At 49.4% G+C, this 21,011-nt stretch overlaps 3 protein-coding genes across 3 annotated transcripts in view; 2 read left to right on the forward strand and 1 right to left on the reverse strand.

The window, feature by feature from the left end:
• Positions 1-5,338, forward strand: part of TESK2 (testis associated actin remodelling kinase 2) — a 138,924-nt gene extending 133,586 nt beyond the window's left edge. Inside the window, exons 8-11 of the mRNA XM_049774780.1 lie at positions 189-272; positions 657-743; positions 2,561-2,675; positions 3,713-5,338. Of these exons, the coding sequence (XP_049630737.1) occupies positions 189-272; positions 657-743; positions 2,561-2,675; positions 3,713-4,392 (966 nt within the window). The 3' untranslated portion in view covers positions 4,393-5,338. The remainder of the gene's footprint in view (positions 1-188; positions 273-656; positions 744-2,560; positions 2,676-3,712) is intronic.
• Positions 5,339-5,365: 27 nt separating this feature from the next.
• Positions 5,366-9,390, reverse strand: TOE1 (target of EGR1, exonuclease). The gene is made up of 8 exons (XM_049774786.1): positions 9,326-9,390; positions 8,329-8,474; positions 8,212-8,252; positions 7,629-7,725; positions 7,387-7,545; positions 6,867-7,126; positions 6,517-6,676; positions 5,366-6,192 (listed from the first exon to the last, which is right to left on the reverse strand). The coding sequence occupies exons 1-8, from the start codon at positions 9,375-9,377 to the stop codon at positions 5,518-5,520; spliced, it is 1,590 nt and encodes a 529-aa protein (XP_049630743.1). The 5' UTR covers positions 9,378-9,390; the 3' UTR covers positions 5,366-5,517.
• Positions 9,391-9,542: 152 nt separating this feature from the next.
• Positions 9,543-20,098, forward strand: MUTYH (mutY DNA glycosylase). The gene is made up of 15 exons (XM_049775496.1): positions 9,543-9,582; positions 16,372-16,489; positions 17,457-17,611; positions 17,704-17,743; positions 17,871-17,944; positions 18,064-18,105; positions 18,186-18,257; positions 18,345-18,458; positions 18,541-18,638; positions 18,719-18,863; positions 18,943-19,003; positions 19,149-19,340; positions 19,439-19,581; positions 19,659-19,839; positions 20,082-20,098. Exons 2-15 carry the CDS (start codon positions 16,378-16,380, stop codon positions 20,096-20,098), a joined length of 1,446 nt encoding a protein of 481 aa, XP_049631453.1. The 5' UTR covers positions 9,543-9,582; positions 16,372-16,377.
• The last annotated feature ends 913 nt before the right edge of the window (positions 20,099-21,011 follow it).

A 21,011-nucleotide genomic window follows, 5' to 3' on the forward strand; every position in this document is an offset into this window, starting at 1 on the left:
CTCTCTTCCCCAAAGTGTCCATGATGAGCTTTATGTTCAGGATCAGCCTTCTGGCTAGAAGATTGGGTCCTAGCAGCTATGCAGCGAATGAGCTGAATAAATGAGCAGTACAGGCTAGGGCTGGGTTAATAAACATGAAACTCAGCCCTTTATCCCACTGAGGGGATTGAATTCTCGTTACCCACCAGGCGGATGTATTCTCTTATGGTATCATTCTCTGTGAGATCATTGCTCGCATCCAAGCTGATCCGGACTACCTACCCCGCACAGAGGTGAGCTACCAGCATGGTGATCAGTGCTACTGGGATTTTTTTTCTTTTTTTATGTGGGTTGTTTTGTTTTGTTTTGGTGGTTGGGATGGGAGTGGGGTTACAACTAGTAGTGCTCTGGATTACTCCTGGCTCTGCACTCAGGGATCACTCCTGGTAGGACTCAGGAGACCATATGGGATTTCGGGGATCAAGCCTTGGTTTGACTGTGTGCAAGGCAAGTGCCTTATCCTCTGTACTACCTTTCTGTTCTCAGAACTATTTTGTTCTTGGGGTAGGGTGGCTGGAACTTGGGTTGTGTGGATAGTTGTCTTCTCTACTGAATAGGCCAAGATGGGAGGAATTAATGTCTCATTTACCCATAACTCCCGTCACTCCTATCCACAGAACTTCGGGCTAGACTATGATGCTTTCCAGCACATGGTGGGAGACTGTCCCTCAGACTTTCTGCAACTCACCTTCAATTGCTGTAATGTGAGTGTCTCTTTCATCTGTATCTTTGGTCAGGGGATGGGTGAATCCTTTCCACCTAGTTAGGACTATAGAGAGATCACAGAAAAGCTTCATGAGGTTTTTCACCAACTAGTGGCAATGCATCTTTTTTCTCTAATGAGCCTGTTAGGCTCTCTACAGCACTGATCCATGGAGAGAAAACTGTCACTGTATTAACTAGTTCTGTGCTTGAATGGTAGACCTTTGGTCTTGGATGTTGATGGATCTCAAACCATGTTTTAGCTAGATTATAGATCCAGCTTTCCCCAAGACCCATGGGATTGCTAAGACCCATGAATTGCTAATCATAATTTCCTATAGCTCTGGTCTGGACATTTTTTGGTCAAGGGGAGGGAGGTTCTTGGTTTGGGTAGTTACCAAAATATGTGAAAATAATAAATCGGGGCCCGGGCGGTGGCGCTAGAGGTAAGGTGCCTGCCTTGCCTGCGCTAGCCTTGGATGGACCGCGGTTCGATCCCCTGGCGTCCCATATGGTCCCCCAAGCCAGGAGCGACTTCTGAGCGCATAGCCAGGAGTAACCCCTGAACGTCACTGGGTGTGGCCCAAAAACAAAAAAAAAACAAACAAAAAAAAAGAAAATAATAAATCGGGGCTGGTGAGGTGGTGCTAGAGGTAAGGTGTTTGCCTTGCAAGCTCTAGCCAAGGAAGGACCGTGGTTCGATCCCCCGGCATCCCATATGGTCCCCCCAAGCCAGGGGCAATTTCTGAACGCTTAGCCAGGAGTAACTCCTGAGCATCAAATGGGCGTGGCCCAGAAAAACAAACAAACAAAAAGAAAATAATAAACCAAGGGGTTGGAGAGATGGCATGGAGGTAAGGCATTTGCCTTGCATGCAGAAAGACGTGGTTCGAATCCCGGCATCTCATATGGTCCCCTGAGCTTGCCAGGAGCAATTTCTGAACGTAGAGCCAGGTGTAACCTCTGAGCGCTGCCGGGTGTGACCCAAAAACCAAAAAAAAAAAAAAAAAAAAAAAAAAAAAGAAAAGAAAAGAAAATAATAAACCAATATGAAACTTATGACATTAAGGGCGATAAGATACAGCAAGACAGAAAGCTCAGTGAGCTGAGCATATACTTTGCCAACTGGAGGCCTGAGGTCTATCCTGGCACCTCATGGCCAGTTGTAGCTCTGAGCACAGCATAATGCTTTCTCCCCCCGCCCCCATAAGCAAACCTAAAACTAAAGGCACACACGAAGGACTTTAGAATAAAAGAGACATCTTTTAGCTTTGAGAATCACTTCATGGGAACTTAAGGAAGTATCTATAGCAGCATTCTAAATTTTTTTTTTTTTTTTTGGTTTTTCGGGCCACACCCGTTTGATGCTCAGGGGTTACTCCTGGCTAAGAGCTCAGAAATCGCCCCTGGCTTGGGGGACCATATGGGACACCGGGGGATCGAACCGCAGTTCTTCCTTGGCTAGCGCTTGCAAGGCAGACACCTTACCTCTAGCGCCACCTCGCCGGCCCCAGCAGCATTCTAAATTTTTTTTTTTTTTTTTTTTTTTTTTTTGGTTTTTGGGCCACACCCGGTAACACTCAGGGGTTACTCCTGGCTGTGCGCTCAGAAGTTGCTCCTGGCTTGGGGGACCATATGGGACACCGGGGATCGAACCGAGGTCCGTCCAAGGATAGCGCAGGCAAGGCAGGCACCTTACCTTTAGCGCCACCCCCGGCCCCTGCATTCTAAATTTTAAAACATACCAGAAATAGACTGATAGGCCATCCTTGAGGTAGAAGATAGGATGCCATACTAATTGCTGGTGTGATGCCTACAGATGGACCCCAAACTCCGCCCATCATTTGTGGACATTGAGAAGATTCTGAAGGAAATTTTGAGACACCTAAAGGAAGAAGAGCTGGAGGAAAGAAAGCTGCAACCCACAGGCAAGGGTAAGCTAGACTGAGTATTCAGCTTGGCCTCAGGGAAGAAATTCCCCTGGAGGCTGGGATTGTGGAATCAGATGTCCTGAAGAAAAGGCAAGGAGCAGGGCATGCTGGGAAAAGAACCAGATTCTAGCAGTGGTCCTCAAACTTTTTAAACAGGGGGCCAGTTCACTGTCCCTCAGACCACTGAAGGACTGGACTATAGTGAAAATAAAAACTATGAACAAATTCTGCACATATATGCACACTGCATATATCTTATTTTGAAGTGAAGAAACAAAATGGGAACAAATACAATATGTGGCCCGAGGTCCGTAGTTTGAACACCCCTGCCTAGTGGATTGAGTGATAGTACAGCAGGCAGGGTGTTTACCTTGCAAGTAGCCAACTTGGATTTGATCCCTGGCATCCTGTATGATCCCTAAAGTCCTGCCAGGAGTGATTCCTGAGTGCAGAACCAAGAATCAAACCCTGAGCACCATCAGCCCCCCACCCCCACCCCCAATTAATCACAACTGGATGTGATGCTAAAAGAAAAAAAATTGCTTCCTTGAGTCTATTTTCCCATTGGTAAAATAGAGACAACAGCCTTTATTTTGTGGTGCATGACAAAAATTTGTGGTATTGTGGCTAAAGAAATAGTACAGTGGGTAGGCCACTTGCCTTGCATATGGTTGACTGCGGTTCAATTCCTGCCATCTCATTATGGTTCCTTGAGCACCCAGGAGTAAGCCTTGAGCACGAATGGATGTGGCTGGCCCTAAAGCCAAAAAAATTTTATTTATTTATTTTTTTGGTTTTTTTTTTGGGTCACACCCGGCAGTGCTCAGGGGTGACTCCTGGCTGTCTGCTCAGAAATAGCTCCTGGCAGGCACGGGGGACCATATGGGGCGCCGGGATTCGAACCGATGACCTCCTGCATGAAAGGCAAACGCCTTACCTCCATGCTATCTCTCCGGCCCCAGCCAAAAATTATTTTGTGGTGCAAAATGTTTGTGCTGTTTCTGGTGAGAATGTCCCTGACTTGACTCGTTATTCTTTAGGACTTGAAGAGAAAGGATATGGAATGAAGCGACTGAGCTCATTGGATGACAAGATCCCTCCCAAATCCCCACGCCCACGACGTACCATCTGGTTGTCTCGAAGTCAGTCAGACATCTTCTCCCATAAGCCCCCTTATACAGTGAATGTCTCAGATCCCTACTACCAGCCACGAGGTGGTACTCCACGTACTCACAAAGTCAATCCTTTCAGTGCTCGTCAGGACCTCAAGGGTGGCAAGACCAAATTATTTGACCTTCCCAGCAAGTCTGTCATTTCCTTGGTATTTGACCTGAATGCACCAAGGTCTGGAAATATGCCCTTGGCTGACTGGCAAGAGCCACTGGTTCCATCTGCTCGACGATGGCGTTCTTTGCCTGGCTCACCAGAGTTCTTGCATCAAGAGGCTTGTCCATTTGTAGGCCAAGAAGAATCATCTGATGGGCCCCCACCACTCCTCAGTAGTCTCAAGTACAGAGTAAGAGAGATTCCGCCATTTCGAGCACCTACCCAACCAGCTGCTCCCACCCATGAGGACATGGACTGTTCCAGTCCTCAGGAAGAAAATGGATTGGGACCCAGATCTCAGGGGCCAAATCCATGCCTTCAAGGTGCCTCTGAAGAGATGGAGGTAGAAGAAAAGCCAAGAGGCATGGCTCCGCTCCCCTTCTCTCTCTCTTAGGCATTAGCCTAAATACGTAAAAGTGTGGTATAGATGAGAGGGCTGTTTCTATCACCTGTGAACTGAAGCCACGGGGGCCCCTGGATGCACAGGCTTGATTTTCTCTGGAACCCATAGAGCAACCAAGCCAGGCTTAACTTTGGGGTTCTAGTGACTCTGTGTAAAGGAGGGAGCAGTGAGAAACTTTCCTGATTAGGGCCAATAGCTGATACCAAGCGTATGAAATCCAGCAAAGCACTCTGGTTCACACCTGAGCCCCCAATACCTTCCCAGACAGGACCAGAAGACTGCTAGTTCTAGTTTGTGCTGGCAGGCAGCCGGTACCCCAGGTTCTTCTACCCTGTCTCTTGCCCTTTCCTGGGCCATATAAGCTACTAGATGGAACCTAGAGCTGACCAGGAGGCCATAAAGGATTGGTTATTTCTCACACCTAAGACTGGGGTGCTTCTTGCCAGTTATTATGTCTAAGACACTTGAATACTTGCTGTTTGCACTTACTGCACAGTCAGACCACATCACTACATTTCTATGCAAGGAGAGGGCAAGCCTCGTGGTGGTCATGGCTCTTAGCTAACCTAGACAAAGATCTTTTCCAGTTGATTAATCTATTTTCATATTTATGAAGGTGTCTTACTGTTCTGCCCTGTAAGACTTTCAACTTTGTGGTTGGAAGTGGGGCTGGTTTTGTAGGCCCTAGGGTCTGCTTTATGTATTTGTCTAATATGTGAAACACCCAGTTGGTTAAATGGTTCACAGAGGAGCTGATTTTCTTCCCTTCATGCTATATGGATGAAGCCACAGGAAGTCTGTCCTTACAGTATCGCAACAAGAAATAACCAAAGATGAAGCTGGTCAAATATTTTCATAACTTGTTTCTGTTGATTATTTTTTGTAAAACTTTCCCAATATACTTTCTGATTAAAAAATAAAGACGGCGTTACAGGGATTGGTTATCTTCTTCCTTGTATCCAGGAACAATGTGGCAGTTACCTCTACAGGGAAACCATCCCACCCCTAAACCAACTCTAGTAGTTGGGAGAAGGGTGATACAGGTAGAGAAATGCAGACTCCTAGGTTCATGTTCATTTTCTCTTCCTGGACCCTGAGTGCTCAGAAGAAGTCGAATCAGCTGCTGCCCCAAGCCAGCTTCATCTTCTGATTGTGGGCTTTTGAGGAACGGGAAAATTGGCTCTTGGCCACTGTGAGAGGTACAGCTTTACCACTCAGATATACCTTGTTATGGCATTCTGGTAACCACGGTCCAGAACTGCAGGGCTGGAGTCCTTGGCTCACGCCCACATAGGCCATCACATAACCTGTCATAAAGGCATCAAAACCAGCCCGATGTAGTCCATCCCCAGGCACTGGGTTAGGACCAGCTTGGCTTGCTGGCATTTCTGAGGTAGCCAGATCAGCTGTTTCAGGTTTTGATGCCGTAAGCCCCACCTCCAAGTCATTTTTGGGAGCTTGGTCAGAGTCAAACTGTTCCATAGTCTCATCCTCAGCTTCTTTGGAAGCTTGGTCAGAGTCAGGCTGTTCCCTAGTCTCATCCTCAGCTTCTTCAGCTACCTCTTGCTCAGTTTCCTTGACCTTGAGGTCATCCCCACAGAGCTGCTTTGTGGGAGGGCCGTCCTGAGTTTCACCAGAGGTCTGTTTTCCAGTCAAAAAAGCCCTCCGCCGTTTTTCCCTACGTCTCCGCCGTCGTCGCTTTTCCTCCACCACGGCCTCATCAGTGTCGATGATAAGGTCAATATCGTGGGATCGAGGACACTGTGGTCCCAGAGGGCACCAGCCATAAGCCTAGAAGTAGTAAAGGAGCTTAGAAAGAGGTTGCAGGTCCCGGAGAGATAGCACAGCGACGTTTGCCTTGCAAGCAGCCAATCCAGGACCAAAGGTGATTGGTTCGAATCCCAGTGTCCCATATGGTCCCCCGTGCCTGCCAGGAGCTATTTCTGAGCAGATAGCCAGGAGTAACCCCTGAGCACCGCCGGGTGTGGCCCAAAAACCAAAAAAAAAAAAAAAAAAAAAAAAAAAGAAAGAGGTTCCAAGCACCAAAAAGGTTTCTCCCGCAGTAAACAAAGGGTGGGGGCTAGTGGGTGGGGTGTGGGGTAGAGATGTTCTTACCGAGAAGTTGTCACAGATGTTGATAGAATGAGGACGGTGATTTGCAGGAGGCAGGCAGCAGCGGTAGTCGATGTGTGCCTTCATGCTAGCAGGATAGCTGCAGAACTGCAGGGTAAGATGTGGGCTGCCAGCTGCCTGCTGTTTCCCATTTTCCCGCTCACTGCAACAATTCAATAAGGAATTGTTCCACTAGCATTATCAGCTCCATGAGAGAAGGGGTTTGTGTCTGTTTAGTTTGTTTTTCTGAGTCCTCAGCACCTAGAACAGTGCTGAGCACGAGGTAGGTGCTCAATAAATTTTGTAAGTAAACAAATTAAGTAGTCCCACCCCTTTCCCTCAAACTTCCTCACCACTTCCGGAAGGCATATTCTAGGTAGGAGGCCACAAAACGGGCATGGAATTCAGCTGCATATTTGGTGTCATAAATGCCGGCTGGAAACATTTCACAGAGGTCAGCAGTGAAGGTTCCCAGACTCTCAGGCAGGTGCGCATAGAAGTTCTGGTACAGGAACACCAAATCTATAAGGCCGTTGTGTAGCACCAGGGGCCGCCGGGCCCGGATCAGCTCCAGGAATAGAGTCCTCACTGACTGGCTCTGACTCTCATCACCCTGTGTGGAAAGAAAGGGTCACTAGGAAGAACAGGTCTCCCCAACCCCCAAAATCTCTCCTGAAGGAGCACTTAAGCCCAGAACTTCTGGTTGGAAAGCTTTCTCTCTGCCTAAGCCAATGCTGTCATCAATCTTGTTTTCCTAGCCCCATCATTAGTGAGTCCCTAGACTCACTGAGGAGTAGATTCTCTCTAGATTCTCCATGTCTAAGGAACAAATGAAGTCACAGGGTGTCTCAAAGTCTCAAGGATGATACCTACCTTATCATTGCCCTTGTAGTAGGGGATGCCCTGGGCATATTGCCGGTTGAAGTCGAAGCCATGCTGGACCAGGAACTGTACAGACTTTGGCTCTATGACATATTCCTCCATACATAAAAGAGTTAGGTTGAACACCTGGACCAGGTATGAGTGTTCCTCCTGGGAACGGAAAAGTGTCGGTCACATCATCCTCACACCTGATCTCAACCCTGGCCACGACAGTCACAGACCCACATACAAACCTTGTCTGGCTGCTGCTTGAAGCAGGCGAAACCCAGGGAGAGGACAGAACGGGTCCTGGCAGCATGACACACGGCCTTGTAACGATCTTCGATGCACCTTGGAGTTGTTTTTTTGTTTGTTTTTGTTTTGGGGCCATACCCGGGCGCTCAGGGGTTGGTTACTCCTGGCTCTGCGAACAGAACTCCCTCCTGACAAGCTTTGGGGACCATATGGGATGATAGAAATCAATCTGGGTCCTCCCGGTCAGCTGCATGCAAGGCAAACACCCTACCACTGTGCTATCTCTCTGGTTCCATTGGGGTTGGTTTGGGGTGGGGGATCTATGACCGGGGGCTTTCTGAAGGGTTCAAACTACTCTGGAGTTGAGGCCTGGCCCTCCTGTTCAGGGTGGGATTAAAGAGAAAATAATTTGGGGCCAGAACAATAGTACAGAAGGTGGGGAGGGTGCTTGCCTTGCACACACTTGACCCTGATTATAGAGCCATGGGTTAAGTCCTGAGCACCACGTGATGCAACACTGCTCTACCTGTGCCCCCTGCCCCCTCCCCTGCTAAAAGGAGAATTGAATAAGCTTATACTTACTGATTCAGCAAACTTTTCCTATTCCCAAGTCCACTCAGTTCCTAAGGGTGGGAAAAGGGAATGTTTAGGTCCCTGACACCTCCCTTTCTTGCCCTCTTGAATTTCCCAAACCCTCACCGTATCTACAGCCACAAAGCTGGCTGTCTTGATGGCCAGCAGAAGGGACGGCCACATTTCCTTGAAGTTGTCACTCTGCACATCTACCACAGGCACCTGGACTACGACTAGCTCCTTCCCAGATTTGGTGCTTTGGCTGTTACCACCTATCGGAAAGAAGTTGACAGACGTTAATTCTCAGTTATCATAATTGGGACGTTAGAATAGTTTCCACCCAGACAAGAAACAGCAGCTTTCCTCTAAAGCCACTATATCTCATATGTATGATTAAACGGAGAAAAGAGTGCTCTGAATTTGGGGAGAGGAAATTAAGGTCTTCCAAGTAGCTTCTGTCAGATTCTCAGGAAATTACACCCCTCTCAGCATCGATCTGTAGAAGTGAGCCTGTAAACTAGATTACTGTCGATTATCTTTTCCCAGAATCCTGCAAGAACTTTTGTTTAGAGAACACACTTGGCGGTGCTCAAGGATCACTCCTGGGGGCCTCGGGACCATACTGGATGTCAGGGATCGAACCCGGGTCTGCTGCGTTCAAGGCAAACATCCTACCCGCAATATAATGTACGCCCGCCCTACGAGTTAGTTTGCAGTACCAGTTCCTTTAATATATTCCATGAGGGTCCATACTACTATCACCAAGGTGTCCCAGCAGTCACAAAGTGCAGAACCCGTGTACGCCAGAACCTGATAAATACTGCTCCATTCCATAATTCCCAATACATCTCTCTTATTTGGGACCACACTACCCAACCGGCACTTCCGGACTACAACTTCCGACATGCCCTAGTCTGCCCAGATTCGGTCCCAACAGGCGAAGCCTCGGCAGCCGAGCCGCGGTGCACGCTGGGACTTGTAGTCTCGATGCTACATCGGCCCACTAACCAAAGGCTAATTAGTGGTTCTCTGAAGCTGCATTTGATCTGCAGAGCCGTAAACCCGAGGCTTCCCCCTCCCGCGGAACATCCAAGCCTTGAAAGCGTCTCCTGGGGAGACTCACCGTCGGGAACCGCTAGTGCCGAGGCTGCGCCATGATCACTGTCCGCGGCCATGACGCCGCGCGCTTCTCGCCCGAGTGGCTCGTGGGAATGCAGGACTTCCGCTTCTCGTTCGGTCCGAGCGCGAGCGGGGTGGGCGGGGGCCTGACGCTCGCTGGGAGCCTATTGGCTGGCACGGTCCGGCTCCCCGCCCCTTTGGCCGGAGACACGCCCCCTGGAGGGAGTCCAAGCGTCGAGCGCGGGAGAATCTGTGCGCCTGGTAAGTCCTTCGTGTTCCCGGGTGTGGGTTTCTGCTCTAGGGTATTCTTTTGCATTGCATTGCATTCTTTTGCATTTTAGGGTGCTGTGAGGCAAGGGGCTGTACGCACAGCTGGTTGCACGCGGTCGACCCGGGTTCTCTCTGTATGGTTCCCTGAACCCAGCGGGAATGATCCCCGACCTCAGCCAGCAGGAGCCCTGAGCATAGCCTGGTGTGCCCCGAAACCCAAAAACAAAGCAAACAAAAGAAATGCAAAGACGGGGCAACAAAGGGTAGGGGAGGATATTCCGGGAAGGAAAGAGTTGGAGGGGGTCACCGCTTTCCGTGTAGTCAATGAGATGAGACTTACTGCAAAAGCTGCAAAGCTTTTGAAATAATCCTGGCAGATGATGAGGGCTTAATTCAAGGCATCAGCGTATTGCCTGGTGAGGAAGGAACAAGTTGTAAACGTTTTGGAGATGGTGATTTCATGTCCCTCCAACTGCCCTTAGAGGTCCCCACCAGAGACAAATTATTTTCCCCAGAACTTTGATTTCATCTTCTCAGCCCAAGGAGTCCCAATCCTCTTTCTTCCCTTGGCAATTAACTCTTTCAAGTTGATTTAACTTTCTTGTGAATTTCACCTTTCCCTTTCACTTCTTTCCTGCAATTGAGGATTGCAGGATTGCTGGGTTCCAGATATTGCTTCTGGTTCTGTGCTCAGGATCAAATTGGTTGGTTACATGCAAGGCAAGCTCCATAACTTGAACTGTCTTTCTGGTTCCTATAGTGTTTGAATTACTTTCATTCTACTATCCCACCCCGCCCTCTTTTCTTTTTTGGGGGGGAATGGGGGACTCACACCCAGCGGCGCCCAGGGGTTACTCCTGGCTCTGAACTCAGAAGTCGCTCCTGGCAGGCTCTGGGGACCTTATGGGATGTTGAAATTCGAACCAGGGTCCTGGGTTGGCCGCGTGCAAGGCAAACACCTTACTGCTGTGCTATTTACTCCAGCCCTCTTTTTTTTTTTTTTTTTTTTTTTTTTTTGCTGTGCCGGGGATCCAGCCCAGGGCAACTGGTCTACCAAAGAACCATATCCCTGTCCTGTATTTCTTCCATTAAAAAGAGAAAAACCTTTACCAGTTATATCCTGTTAATATTATTATATTTAATTTACCTAGTACTGTGCTTAACTCAGGGGCAAACTAGTCAATAAGAGGTCTTTGATTGCAAGGAGATTTATACTCGGGAACGTGGATGCTGAGCAAACACATAGGAATGTGTGAAATATATTTGGTTTAAGAGCTACAATAGAGGAACTGGAACGAGTATAGCAAGTAAGGTGCTTACATTGAATGCAGCTGACACAGATGATCCCTGGCACTCCATGTGGTCTCAATTCCTACCAGCAATGATCCTTGAGGCCAGAGCCAGGAATAAGCCCTGAGCATTGCAAGAAAGAAGACTGTGGGGGCCCGCGAGATAGCATGGAGGTAAGGCATTTGCCTTCCATTGCAGAAGGACGGTGGTTCAATTCCCGGCATCCCATATAGTCCCCCATGCCTGCCAGAGGCAATTTCTGAGCATAAAGCCTGGAGTAACCCCTGAGCACTGCCGGGTATGACCCAAAAACAAGAACAAAAAAAAGAAAGGAAGAAGACTGTGACCATATGAAATATGACCAAACTCACCACCTTCATCCCCTTCTTCCACACTCAAAAAAATGGGGCAACAATGGAGAAGTACAAAGAGCTAAATCAGGACCTAATTTGGATGCTTAAGTCAAAACTTGAAGAAGAGGGGCAAGAGTGATAGCCTAGCAGTAGAGCATTTGCCTTGCACGAAACAGACCCAGTACGGACCCAGGTTCAATCCCAAGCATCCAATATGGTTCCCCAAGCCAGGAGCAATTTCTGAGCGCAAAGCCAAGAGTAACCCCTGAGCACTGCCGGTTGTAGCTCAAAAACAAACCAAACAAACAAACTTGAAGAGGAGTAAAAGGGAGAGGCCAGAGTGATAGCACAGGAGGAAGGGTTCTTGCCTTGCACACAGCCAACACAGATTCAATCCTAGGGCTCCCCTTTGATCTCATATGGTCTCCTGAGCCTGCCCAGAAGTAATTCCTGAATGCAGACAGGAATAACACTACAGCACCACCAGGTATGGCCCAAAAGCCAAAAAGGTGGGGAGATTGGAGATAGTGTTAGAATTCAGGCTTCCTACCTATGAGGCCCTGGGTTCCATCCTTAGCAGATGAAGCCTCATCCCCCTCCCTTTCTCCCTAGGTAACTTGACCTTACCTGCAAGACCCCGCCCATTCCTGGGAGGGGTCTTGGAAAAGGTAGATAAGGCCTTTGACCCAAGGGATTAGGGCCTTTGGCGGGCTCTTCCCTTTTGGTCTTTGACCAGCATGGAGGTCAAAAGAAGATGGCTGAAAGGAGTTAAGATGCAGGGCTAAGAATAGCATTGCTTGAAAGGTTATTATATAGGCCACACATATGTGGTGAATAGGGATGAATAAAGCTGATGCTTCCTGATGCCTGCCTGTGAGTGAGTTCAATACCCGTCGCTTTCCTGAACCCCAGACCCGCCAGCTGAACGTGGGGGGGGGGTGTTTTGCGGAGCCACGTGGCCTGGGATGGCAGAGAAATCCACCTCCATCCAGAACCATCGTTAATTATTTAACACTAGAACTGTCGCCCGATTGATGAGGCTTCAAGCAAGGACATTACAAATATGCAAACAAAAAGAATGAATAAATGTAGATAATGCATAGAAAAGTCATCCAATTAGGGGAATTGGCTTTTACTCCAGAGCAATGGATGTGTGAGCCAGACTACTCAATAGGTACTTTGATCCAGTACCCCTTGATGACCTTGTCCTTTTATTCACAGACTTCTCTTTCTATTTTAACTAATCTGGCCTTTTGTTACACAAACAGTAGGCACAAAGAAGGCTTGTGCAGTACCTGCTTCATTATCCTTCCCATCATTATCCATATGGCTAGGTGAGCTTGCAAATAAGAATCTCACTTTAGGGGCCGAGAGATAGCATGGAGATAGGGTGTTTGCCTTGCATGGAGATAGGGTGTTTGCCTTGCATGCAAAGGACAGGATGATGGTTCGAATCTCGGCATCCATATGGTACCCTGAGCCTGCCAGGAGCGATTTCTGAGCCTAGAGCCAGGAATAACCCCTGAGCGATGCTAGGTATAACCACCCCCCCCAAAAAAAAAGAAAATCTCATTTTACATGTAGTTAACCCAGGTTCAATTCCCAGCACCCCATATGGTCCTCTGGTCCCACCAGAGTGATTCCTGAGTATGATATGATATGATATATATATATATATATATATATATATATATATATATATATATATATATATATATATATATACACACACACACACACACACACATATATAACTTTGGGGTTTAGTTGGGGGTTTGGTTTGGGGGTCACACATGGCTTGCTCAGTGTTTCTGCGCTCAGAAATCACTCCTGGCAGGTTCTCAGGACCATATGGGATGCCAGGAATCAAACCCGGGTCCGTCCTGGGTCATCCATGTGCAAAGCAAATACCCTATCACTATGCTATTTCCTGGTCAGACCCCTTCTCTTCCCCGCTTTTTTGATTTTGGGCCATACCTGGTAGTGCTGAAGGATTACTCCTGTCTCTGCACTCAGGAATTACTTCTGGCAGGCTCAGATTATATGTCATCAAAGGGGACCCCAAGGATTGAAACCACGTTGGCCGTGTGCAAGGCAAGAGCCCCGGCCCCACTCTGGGTGATATTTTATATTAGCCCTGAGCACTTTTTTTTTTTTTTTTTTGTGCTTTTTGGGTCACACCCGTCAGTGCTCAGGGGTTATTCCTGGCTCCAGGCTCAGAAATTGCTCCTGGCAGGCACGGGGATCATATGGGGTGCCGGGATTCGAACCGATGACCTGACCTCCTGTATGAAGGGCAAATGCCTTACCTCCATGCTATCTTTCCGGGCCCCCCTGAGCACTTTTTTATGTGAACCAAAAACAAACCAAAAAATTGTAAAACGCCCCCATCTCTTTTGTCTACATTGCTTTGTGTGGGGGGGGGAGAGAGGGGGAGAGGGGGAGGGAGAGGGGGGGGGGGAGAGAGAGAGAGAGAGAGAGAGAGAGAGAGAGAGAGAGAGAGAACCACATGATAGTGCTTAGGAATTACTACTCCTGGTTCTTTGCTCAGGGATCTCTTGGCAATGCTCTGGAGAGCATTCCAGGCCTGGCTTTGTGCAAGACAAGTAAGTACCTTAAACCTTAAACTCTATCCTCAACTACTTTTCCTCTTTGGCTTGATTGTGCAATGCTGGGGGTTACTCTGGCAGTGTTATTCCTGGTTCTATGATAGGAGGTCAGTTGGTGGGACAAGGGATCAAACCCAGATGCCCTGCTTGTAAAGCATATGTTCTATTAAACTACTATCTTTCTGTTTCTGGAGAGTTTGAACCAAAGGTTTAGCAAGGACTTTAGCAGAGAGTAAAGGGGCAGTCTCTGGAGGAGTACTTTTTGGGGTTTGAATGAACAAGTTGCTTACTCTCTACAAACCTCTGTTTCTTCAGAATTAAATAGAGGTAATTCTAGAAAGTGTTTCAAAGTCTTTGGAAAATTAAGAAATCTAATCAAGCCCTAACAGAGGTTGGCAGATAGTAAACTCTTTGTGTCAGCTGCCTTAAGTGGATGGAGAAAAGGCAGCCACAGCATTAAAGGAGCAGTGAAGATCAACCAAGGCATTTTCTCTTTACATGTAGCCAGGCAGAAAATTTACTGGAGCAGGAAAAGATAAAAATGGGGACCGGAGAGATAGCATGAAGGTAAGTTGTTTGCCTTGCATGCAGAAGGACGATGGTTTGAATCCTGGCATCCCATATGGTCCCCTGAGCCTGCCAGGAGTGATTTTTGAGTGTAGAGCCAGGAGTAACCCCTGAGCACTGCTGGGTGTGACCCCCCCCCAAAAAAAGAAATAAAATGGGAGACCGGAGCGGTGGCGCAATCAGTAGGGCATTTGACTTGCATGCGCTGACCTAGGACGGACCTTGGTTTCATCCCCCAGCGTCCCATATGGTCTCCCAAGCCAGGAGCGATTTCTGAGTGCATAGCCAGGAGTAACCCCTGAGTGTAACCAGGTGTGGCCCAAACCCCCCATCCCCCAAATAAAGAAAATAAAAATGGCTAATTTTCCTTGTCCCTACCCCAAGCTTGCCATCTGCTTTCAGGTAAATCTTTCCCACTCTGGTTCTTGATTTCTCCTTGCTATAGGATGAAAGTTTGGGCTAAAAAATTATGATAGCCTTTTCAGTGTAATTGTGCTGTACTTCTTCGCACCCACTACCCATGCTTTTACACTCACCTTAAGAGTCCTAAGGCTGGAGCGATAGATAGCACAGCGGCCAACCTGGGTTTGATCCCTGGCATCCTGTATAATTCCCAACCTTGCCAGGAGTGATTTCTGAGTGCAGACCAGGAGTAACCCCTGAGGGCCACCGTATACGGCTCAAAAAAAATAAAATAAAATAAAATAAAGGGAATTGGAGAGATGGCTTACATTCTAACCTGTATGAGGCCCTGAATTTGATCTCTAGCATGCTTGCCCTTTCTCTCTCCACCAACATTACCTGGAGTGATCTCCATACTCTCAGCATGTAACTTTGCAGGATATGGCCCCTAATTTTTTTTCTTTCTTTCTTTTTTTGGTTTTCGGGCCACACCCATTTGATACTCAGGGGCTACTCCTGGCTAAGCACTCAGAAATTGCCCCTGGTGGGGCCGGTGCTGTGGCGCTAGAGGTAAGGTGTCTGCCTTGCCAGCGCTAGCCTAGGATGGACCAGGTTCGATCCCCGGCGTCCCATATGGTCCCCCAAGTCAGGAGCGACTTCTGAGCGCATAGCCAGGAGTAACCCCTGAGCATCACTGGGTGTGGCCCAAAAACCAAAAAAAAATAAATAAAATAAAAGAAATTGCCCCTGGCTTGGGGGACCATATGGGACACCGGGGGATCGAACCACAATCCTTCCTTGGCTAGCGCTTGCAAGGCAGACACCTTACCTCTAGTGCCACCTCACTGGCCCCATGGCCCCTATTTTAATAAAAGCCCAGTCACTGTGAGCATAAGGGATACCCAGCTGCTTCTGGAGAGGAAGCTTTTTCCTTGTCTTAGGCAGGCCCTGACCTTAGTTTTTTGTTTTGTTTTGTTTTGTTTTGTTTTTGGGTCACACCCGGCAGGCTCAGGGGTTCCTCCTCGCTCTACGCTCAGAAATCGCTCCTGGCAGGCTCCGGGACCATACTGGATGCTAGGATTCGAACCACTGTTCTTCTGCATGCAAGGCAAATGCCCTACCTCCACGCTATCTCTCCAGCCCCTGACCTTAGTTTTTTTTAATTAAACATTCTTTTTGTTTTTGGGCCACACCTGCTGATGCTTATGGGGGATTATTCCTGGCTTCAATCTCAGAAATTACTACTGGCAGTGGTTGAGAGAACATGGGGTGCCGAGGACTGAACCGAGGTCAGCACCAAGTCTCCAGCCCTGAGTTTATTTTTACGTGGCCCTAGGCCTATATTGGAGCCAGAGTAAGGCCCTCTGAGGCTGCCTACAGATGCTGTGCTATGAATCATATCTCAGTGCCACAGCCAGCCACGAACAAACCCACTGGAGAGTGCGTTTAGGAAACTAGGCACTAAATGGTGTAGGGAAGGAGGTGACTGTTCCCTCCGTGGGCTCCCAAGATTCAGCTTCATTGTGACTGACCACTTTGGCGGGGTCTTTCTGTTCCAGGCCATCATGAAGAAGCCACGCACTGCTGTGGCAAGTTGTAGGAAACAGGTATCCAGCCAGAAGGGAAGGAAGAAGCGTGCCCTCAGCAGCAGCCAGACCAAGTCTTCGACCCCTGATGGTGAGGTGCTCTGTTAATCTTAGGCCAAGATTCGGGGGTTGATTTTATTGGCCACTAGAGGGGGTGGGTTCAGGAAGAGAGCCTGGCCTATATCAAGGCATTAAGAGGCTAATGAAGAGGCTAATTCTGACTTTACTGTGAGATTTTGGGATAACTGCTCTGAATGGCTGCTTTCTTTTTTCTTGTTTCTGTTTTTGAGCTACACTGTGTACTGCTTCAAAGCTGTTCCCCATTTCCTGTGGGAACTATGCCATGTTAGGGATTAAATTGGGGCACCCATATGCAAAGCATGTACTCCAGTGTTTAGGGCTTTTTGCCCCAGATTCCCCCTCTCCCTATTATAGGGGCCATATCTAACACTGCTGGGGAGGCCCCAGGGCCCTCTACTGGGCCTGATGATTTGGTGCTTGGGCAGTTCTGGGGCCTTGCATGTGCATTTTTGTGCATGAAGCTCCCACCCTGGCCCCTAAACAGCTGTGTTCTTAGTAGTGAAGTGAAGGTCTCCTGCCTCCTCAGGTTGCTTTTAGAGGATCAGGGAGATTGTCAGCTTCGAGGTATTTTGTAAACAGGAAATACTCACAGAGGCTTTCTTTATGCTTGATGGAAACTTCTGAGTTTCACTATGGCATAGAGATCAAGGAGCCAGCAGTACCACCCTGAGAAAATGAAGGTCACATTTTTTTTCTGAGTGTTTTTGGGTCACACCTGGCAGTGATCAGGGGGCTGTGTAGAGTGTGGGGGATTGAACCTGGGCTGGCCGCGTGCAAGGCAAAGGCCCTACGTGCTGTACTATGCCTCTGGTTCCAAATGAAGGGCATATTTGAGGAGCCTGGCCTAAGAACACTGGTCAGATGCCTGCTCCAAAGCTTAAGCAGGGGTTTGGGGTGGAACAGGTTATAACTGGGCTGTTGTGTCTGTGTTCTGGTGCACGGTCTGGCTGTAGTCTGGTCAATTTTGCATTTCCTAGTCCTGGCAGGCCAGGTCAAGCAGGAAGAGACAGCGCTGCAGATCTCTGTCTCCCCTTATCATCTCTTCAGAGACCCAGCTGAGGTTGCCAGCTTCCGGAAGAGCCTTCTGTGCTGGTATGACCAAGAGAAGCGGGACCTGCCGTGGAGAAGGAAGGTAGGACATGGGAGACAGGGACGGTTTAGTGTGAGGCTGACAAACCACTTCTACACTGTACACTCACTCCCAACTGGGCATTGCTTTGGCAGGCAGAGGATGAAGTGGACCCTGACAGGCGGGCATACGCCGGTGAGTCCATGTGCCGAGAGCAGCACTGCTTTACTTTGTCTGGACCCTTCTGGGTCTGGGTGGTCTGGGGGCTCTGGCCTCGGAATAGGCTAGGGCCACAGTGCCTCATGCCAAATCTTCTCTCCAGTGTGGGTGTCAGAGGTCATGCTGCAGCAGACCCAGGTGGCAACTGTGATCGACTATTACACCCGATGGATGCAGGTGATGCCGGGAAAGGAAAGGGGAGGGGGTCAGGTCAGATCCCAGTCCCAGATGCTCCCTGCTATGTGGGAATTAACTCCCTCACCTTATCCTTTCTTTGCCTGGCATCGGGGCTGTAGAAATGGCCGACGCTGCAGGATCTGGCCAATGCTTCCCTGGAGGTAAGAGGCGCCCAAGAGTGCAAGGTGGGCCCTGGGGAATGACTGCTGACCTCTCTGAACTCTGACCTCCACCCCTGCAGGAGGTGAACCAGCTCTGGGCCGGCTTGGGCTACTATTCGAGAGGCCGGAGGCTCCAGGAAGGGGCCCGGAAGGTCAGGGGGTAGCAGGGAGGGTGGTGAGAGCCGGAAGCCCCAGGGTGTCAGTTGGCTCCTAGGCTTGAGCTTTCCCACACTCCTCAGGTGGTAGTAGAGCTGGGGGGCCACATGCCACGGACAGCGGAGACCTTGCAGCGAATCCTGCCCGGCGTGGGCCGGTACACAGCTGGAGCCATCGCTTCCATCGCCTTTGGCAAGGTGAATGCAGAACCCTTCCCGACTGTGGGCTCCCATCCTCCTTCCTGCCACATCGGGTTGACCCCCGATGCCTCTGTGCCAGGCAGCTGGTGTGGTGGACGGGAACGTGATCCGGGTGCTGTGTCGTGTTCGGGCCATCGGTGCAGATCCCAGCAGCACCATGGTGTCCCAGCAGCTCTGGTAGGCGGTGGGAGTGATGAGAGAGACCCCAGGAAGGGTGTCTGCAGGATGGTCTTGGCTCAGCAAATCCCTACCTGCAGGAGCCTGGCCCAGCAACTGGTGGACCCAGCCCGGCCGGGAGACTTCAATCAAGCTGCCATGGAGCTGGGGGCGACCGTATGTACCCCGCAACGCCCACTCTGTAGCCAGTGCCCTGTGCAGAGTTTTTGCCGGGCATATCAGAGGGTGAGTCTTCGGAGATGTAGCAGTCCAGGGTCCAAGAATGGCCTCTGCCCCAATGATTCCGGCCCTATGCCTCCCTCAGGTGGAACTAAAGAAGCTCGTCGCCTCCCCAAGCCTGCCCAGCCCTGATGTGGAGGAGTGTGGTGAGTGGCAGCCCTGCCCTTTCCTGCGTCCTCCAGGCCCTGCCTAGGGGAAGCCTCATGCCAGTTTCTCCCTCAATGTGAGCGAGGCTGTAGAGCTGGCGAGGTCCAGTGGATCTGAGTGTGGTCTGGGGATGTCTGTTCTCAGCTCCCAACACTGGACAGTGTCTACTGTGTGCGCCTCCCACGGAGCCCTGGGACCAGACTCTAGGTGTTGCCAACTTTCCTAGGAAGGCCAGTCGCAGGCCACCCAGGGAGGAATGTTCTGCCACCTGTGTTCTGGAGCAGCCTGGAGCTCCTGGGGGTGCCCGGATTCTGCTTGTTCAGAGGCCCAACTCAGGTACCTGGATCTGGGGAGAGGGGGCTGTAGCAAGACAACCAGGAAACATAGAAGGAGTTGGTAGCTAAGACCCCAAACATGGCTGCCTTCTTGCTCAGGGCTGCTGGCAGGATTATGGGAGTTTCCATCTGTGATTGTGGAGCCCTCAGCACAGGGGCAGTGTCATCGCCAAGCTCTACTGCAGGAACTGCAGGCTTGGGCTGGGCCCCTTCCAGAAGCCCACCTCCAGCATCTGGGGCAGGTGAGTGAGCAGTGGAGCTAGGTAGGAGGGTTTGGGGAGTCACATGCACAAAATTTCAGCCTTTGACTGTCCCCCAGGTGGTCCACATTTTCTCTCACATCAAACTGACTTACCAAGTTTATGGGCTGGCCCTGGATGGGCAGACCCCAGTGACTATCACACCACCTGGTGCCCGCTGGCTGACCCGAGAGGACTTCCACACTGCCGCTGTTTCTACTGCCATGAAAAAGGCACCACCTTTGTTTTGTTTTCCACGTTATAAAATATTTGATTTTCTTGCTTTGGGGGCCACACCATGCAGTGTTAGAGGGGGTTGGGGGAGAAGGAACTCAGCAATGCTGGGGATTGAGCCCAGGCCTCCTGCATTCAACCTATCACCCTAAATAATAATGGCCCTAAAAATGTACATTTTAAACAAAGTGCTGGGCATGGAATTGGAGATGAACACAGATATGGCAGGGGAGATGCCAGCCTGCTTCCTGTCCTGTCCTCTTGCCCAGGTATTCCGTGTATATGAAGGCAAACAGCAAGGCACCTGCAAGGTGAGACCCTTACCCAGGCTCTCCCCAGACCCCAGTCCATGTGTTAACAGACAACACATTCAGGTGAACATACTTCACACCGAATTTCTCTGGGGCAGGAATAGAACTTATCATTTCCAATGGGTTGAGAAGGAAGAAGAGCAAACAATGAAGACATTGTCACTGGTATATATCTGTACCAACTTTTGTGGGATATGAGAGTGAGGACAGGGTGGCATCCATTGATGGTTGTGGGGTGAGTGTTAATTCTGTCTGGGAAGACCAAGACTAGAAGAAGTGGCTGTAATCTGTTTTCCAGGTTAGGAAATGTAAGGAAGTGGTAAGGAAGTTTTTTCCAGGCCAGAAGGTAGGATGAGCCAAGACAGTAAGCAGTATTAAATGTTCAAGAGGTTTAGACCAGTTGGGTTAGCTGGAGCTGCTAGACCTGCCCAGGCCAGTCAGAACCATGGCTATAGGCCACTTGGGCATTTCAGGTGGAAGGTCAGATTGGCATTTTTAGAAGATTAGCTTGTTCTTCCTTTCAGAGTGTACACTGAAGTGTACTCCAGTATACAGAAGATACTGGAGTTAGGTTGGAAACCCTCCAAGCTGGAATCTGAGCTGCCCAATGAGGGGAGTAGTGGAGGGAGGATTCTTTGCTGCTCCCTCAGTGTTTCCTTCCTCTGACCCAGGGTTCCAAAAGACCTCAGGTGTCTGCTCCACGAAGCCGTAAAAAGCCCAGCCCAGGCCAGCAAGTCTTGGATCGTTTTTTTCAGCCCCAGCACCGGGTGGATACACCAGACTCAACAGTACTGCCCAGTGATGCCTCTTAAAACCCCAACTCCTACTGACCCTGATTTTAAATAAAGTGCTTATTTTTGTAGTCATTTTTGAGATTTCTCACCCTGT

This window comes from Suncus etruscus, chromosome 6, assembly GCF_024139225.1.
Source record: "Suncus etruscus isolate mSunEtr1 chromosome 6, mSunEtr1.pri.cur, whole genome shotgun sequence".
NCBI classification, from domain to species: Eukaryota; Metazoa; Chordata; class Mammalia; order Eulipotyphla; family Soricidae; genus Suncus; species Suncus etruscus.

Bases quoted from the DNA above. Each gene is read 5' to 3' on its own strand.
- TOE1 (XM_049774786.1), bottom strand. From the start codon at position 9,377: ATGGCCGCGGACAGTGATCATGGCGCAGCCTCGGCACTAGCGGTTCCC. The intron at 6,677-6,866 runs GTGAGGAAGTTT...GAATTGTTGCAG, and splicing joins GAATATGCCTTCCGGAAGTG to TGAGCGGGAAAATGGGAAAC. The intron at 6,193-6,516 runs GTAAGAACATCT...TACTACTTCTAG, and splicing joins ACATCTGTGACAACTTCTCG to GCTTATGGCTGGTGCCCTCT.
- MUTYH (XM_049775496.1), top strand. From the start codon at position 16,378: ATGAAGAAGCCACGCACTGCTGTGGCAAGTTGTAGGAAACAGGTATCC. The intron at 16,490-17,456 runs GTGAGGTGCTCT...TGCATTTCCTAG, and splicing joins CAAGTCTTCGACCCCTGATG to TCCTGGCAGGCCAGGTCAAG. The intron at 18,106-18,185 runs GTAAGAGGCGCC...CCACCCCTGCAG, and splicing joins TGGCCAATGCTTCCCTGGAG to GAGGTGAACCAGCTCTGGGC.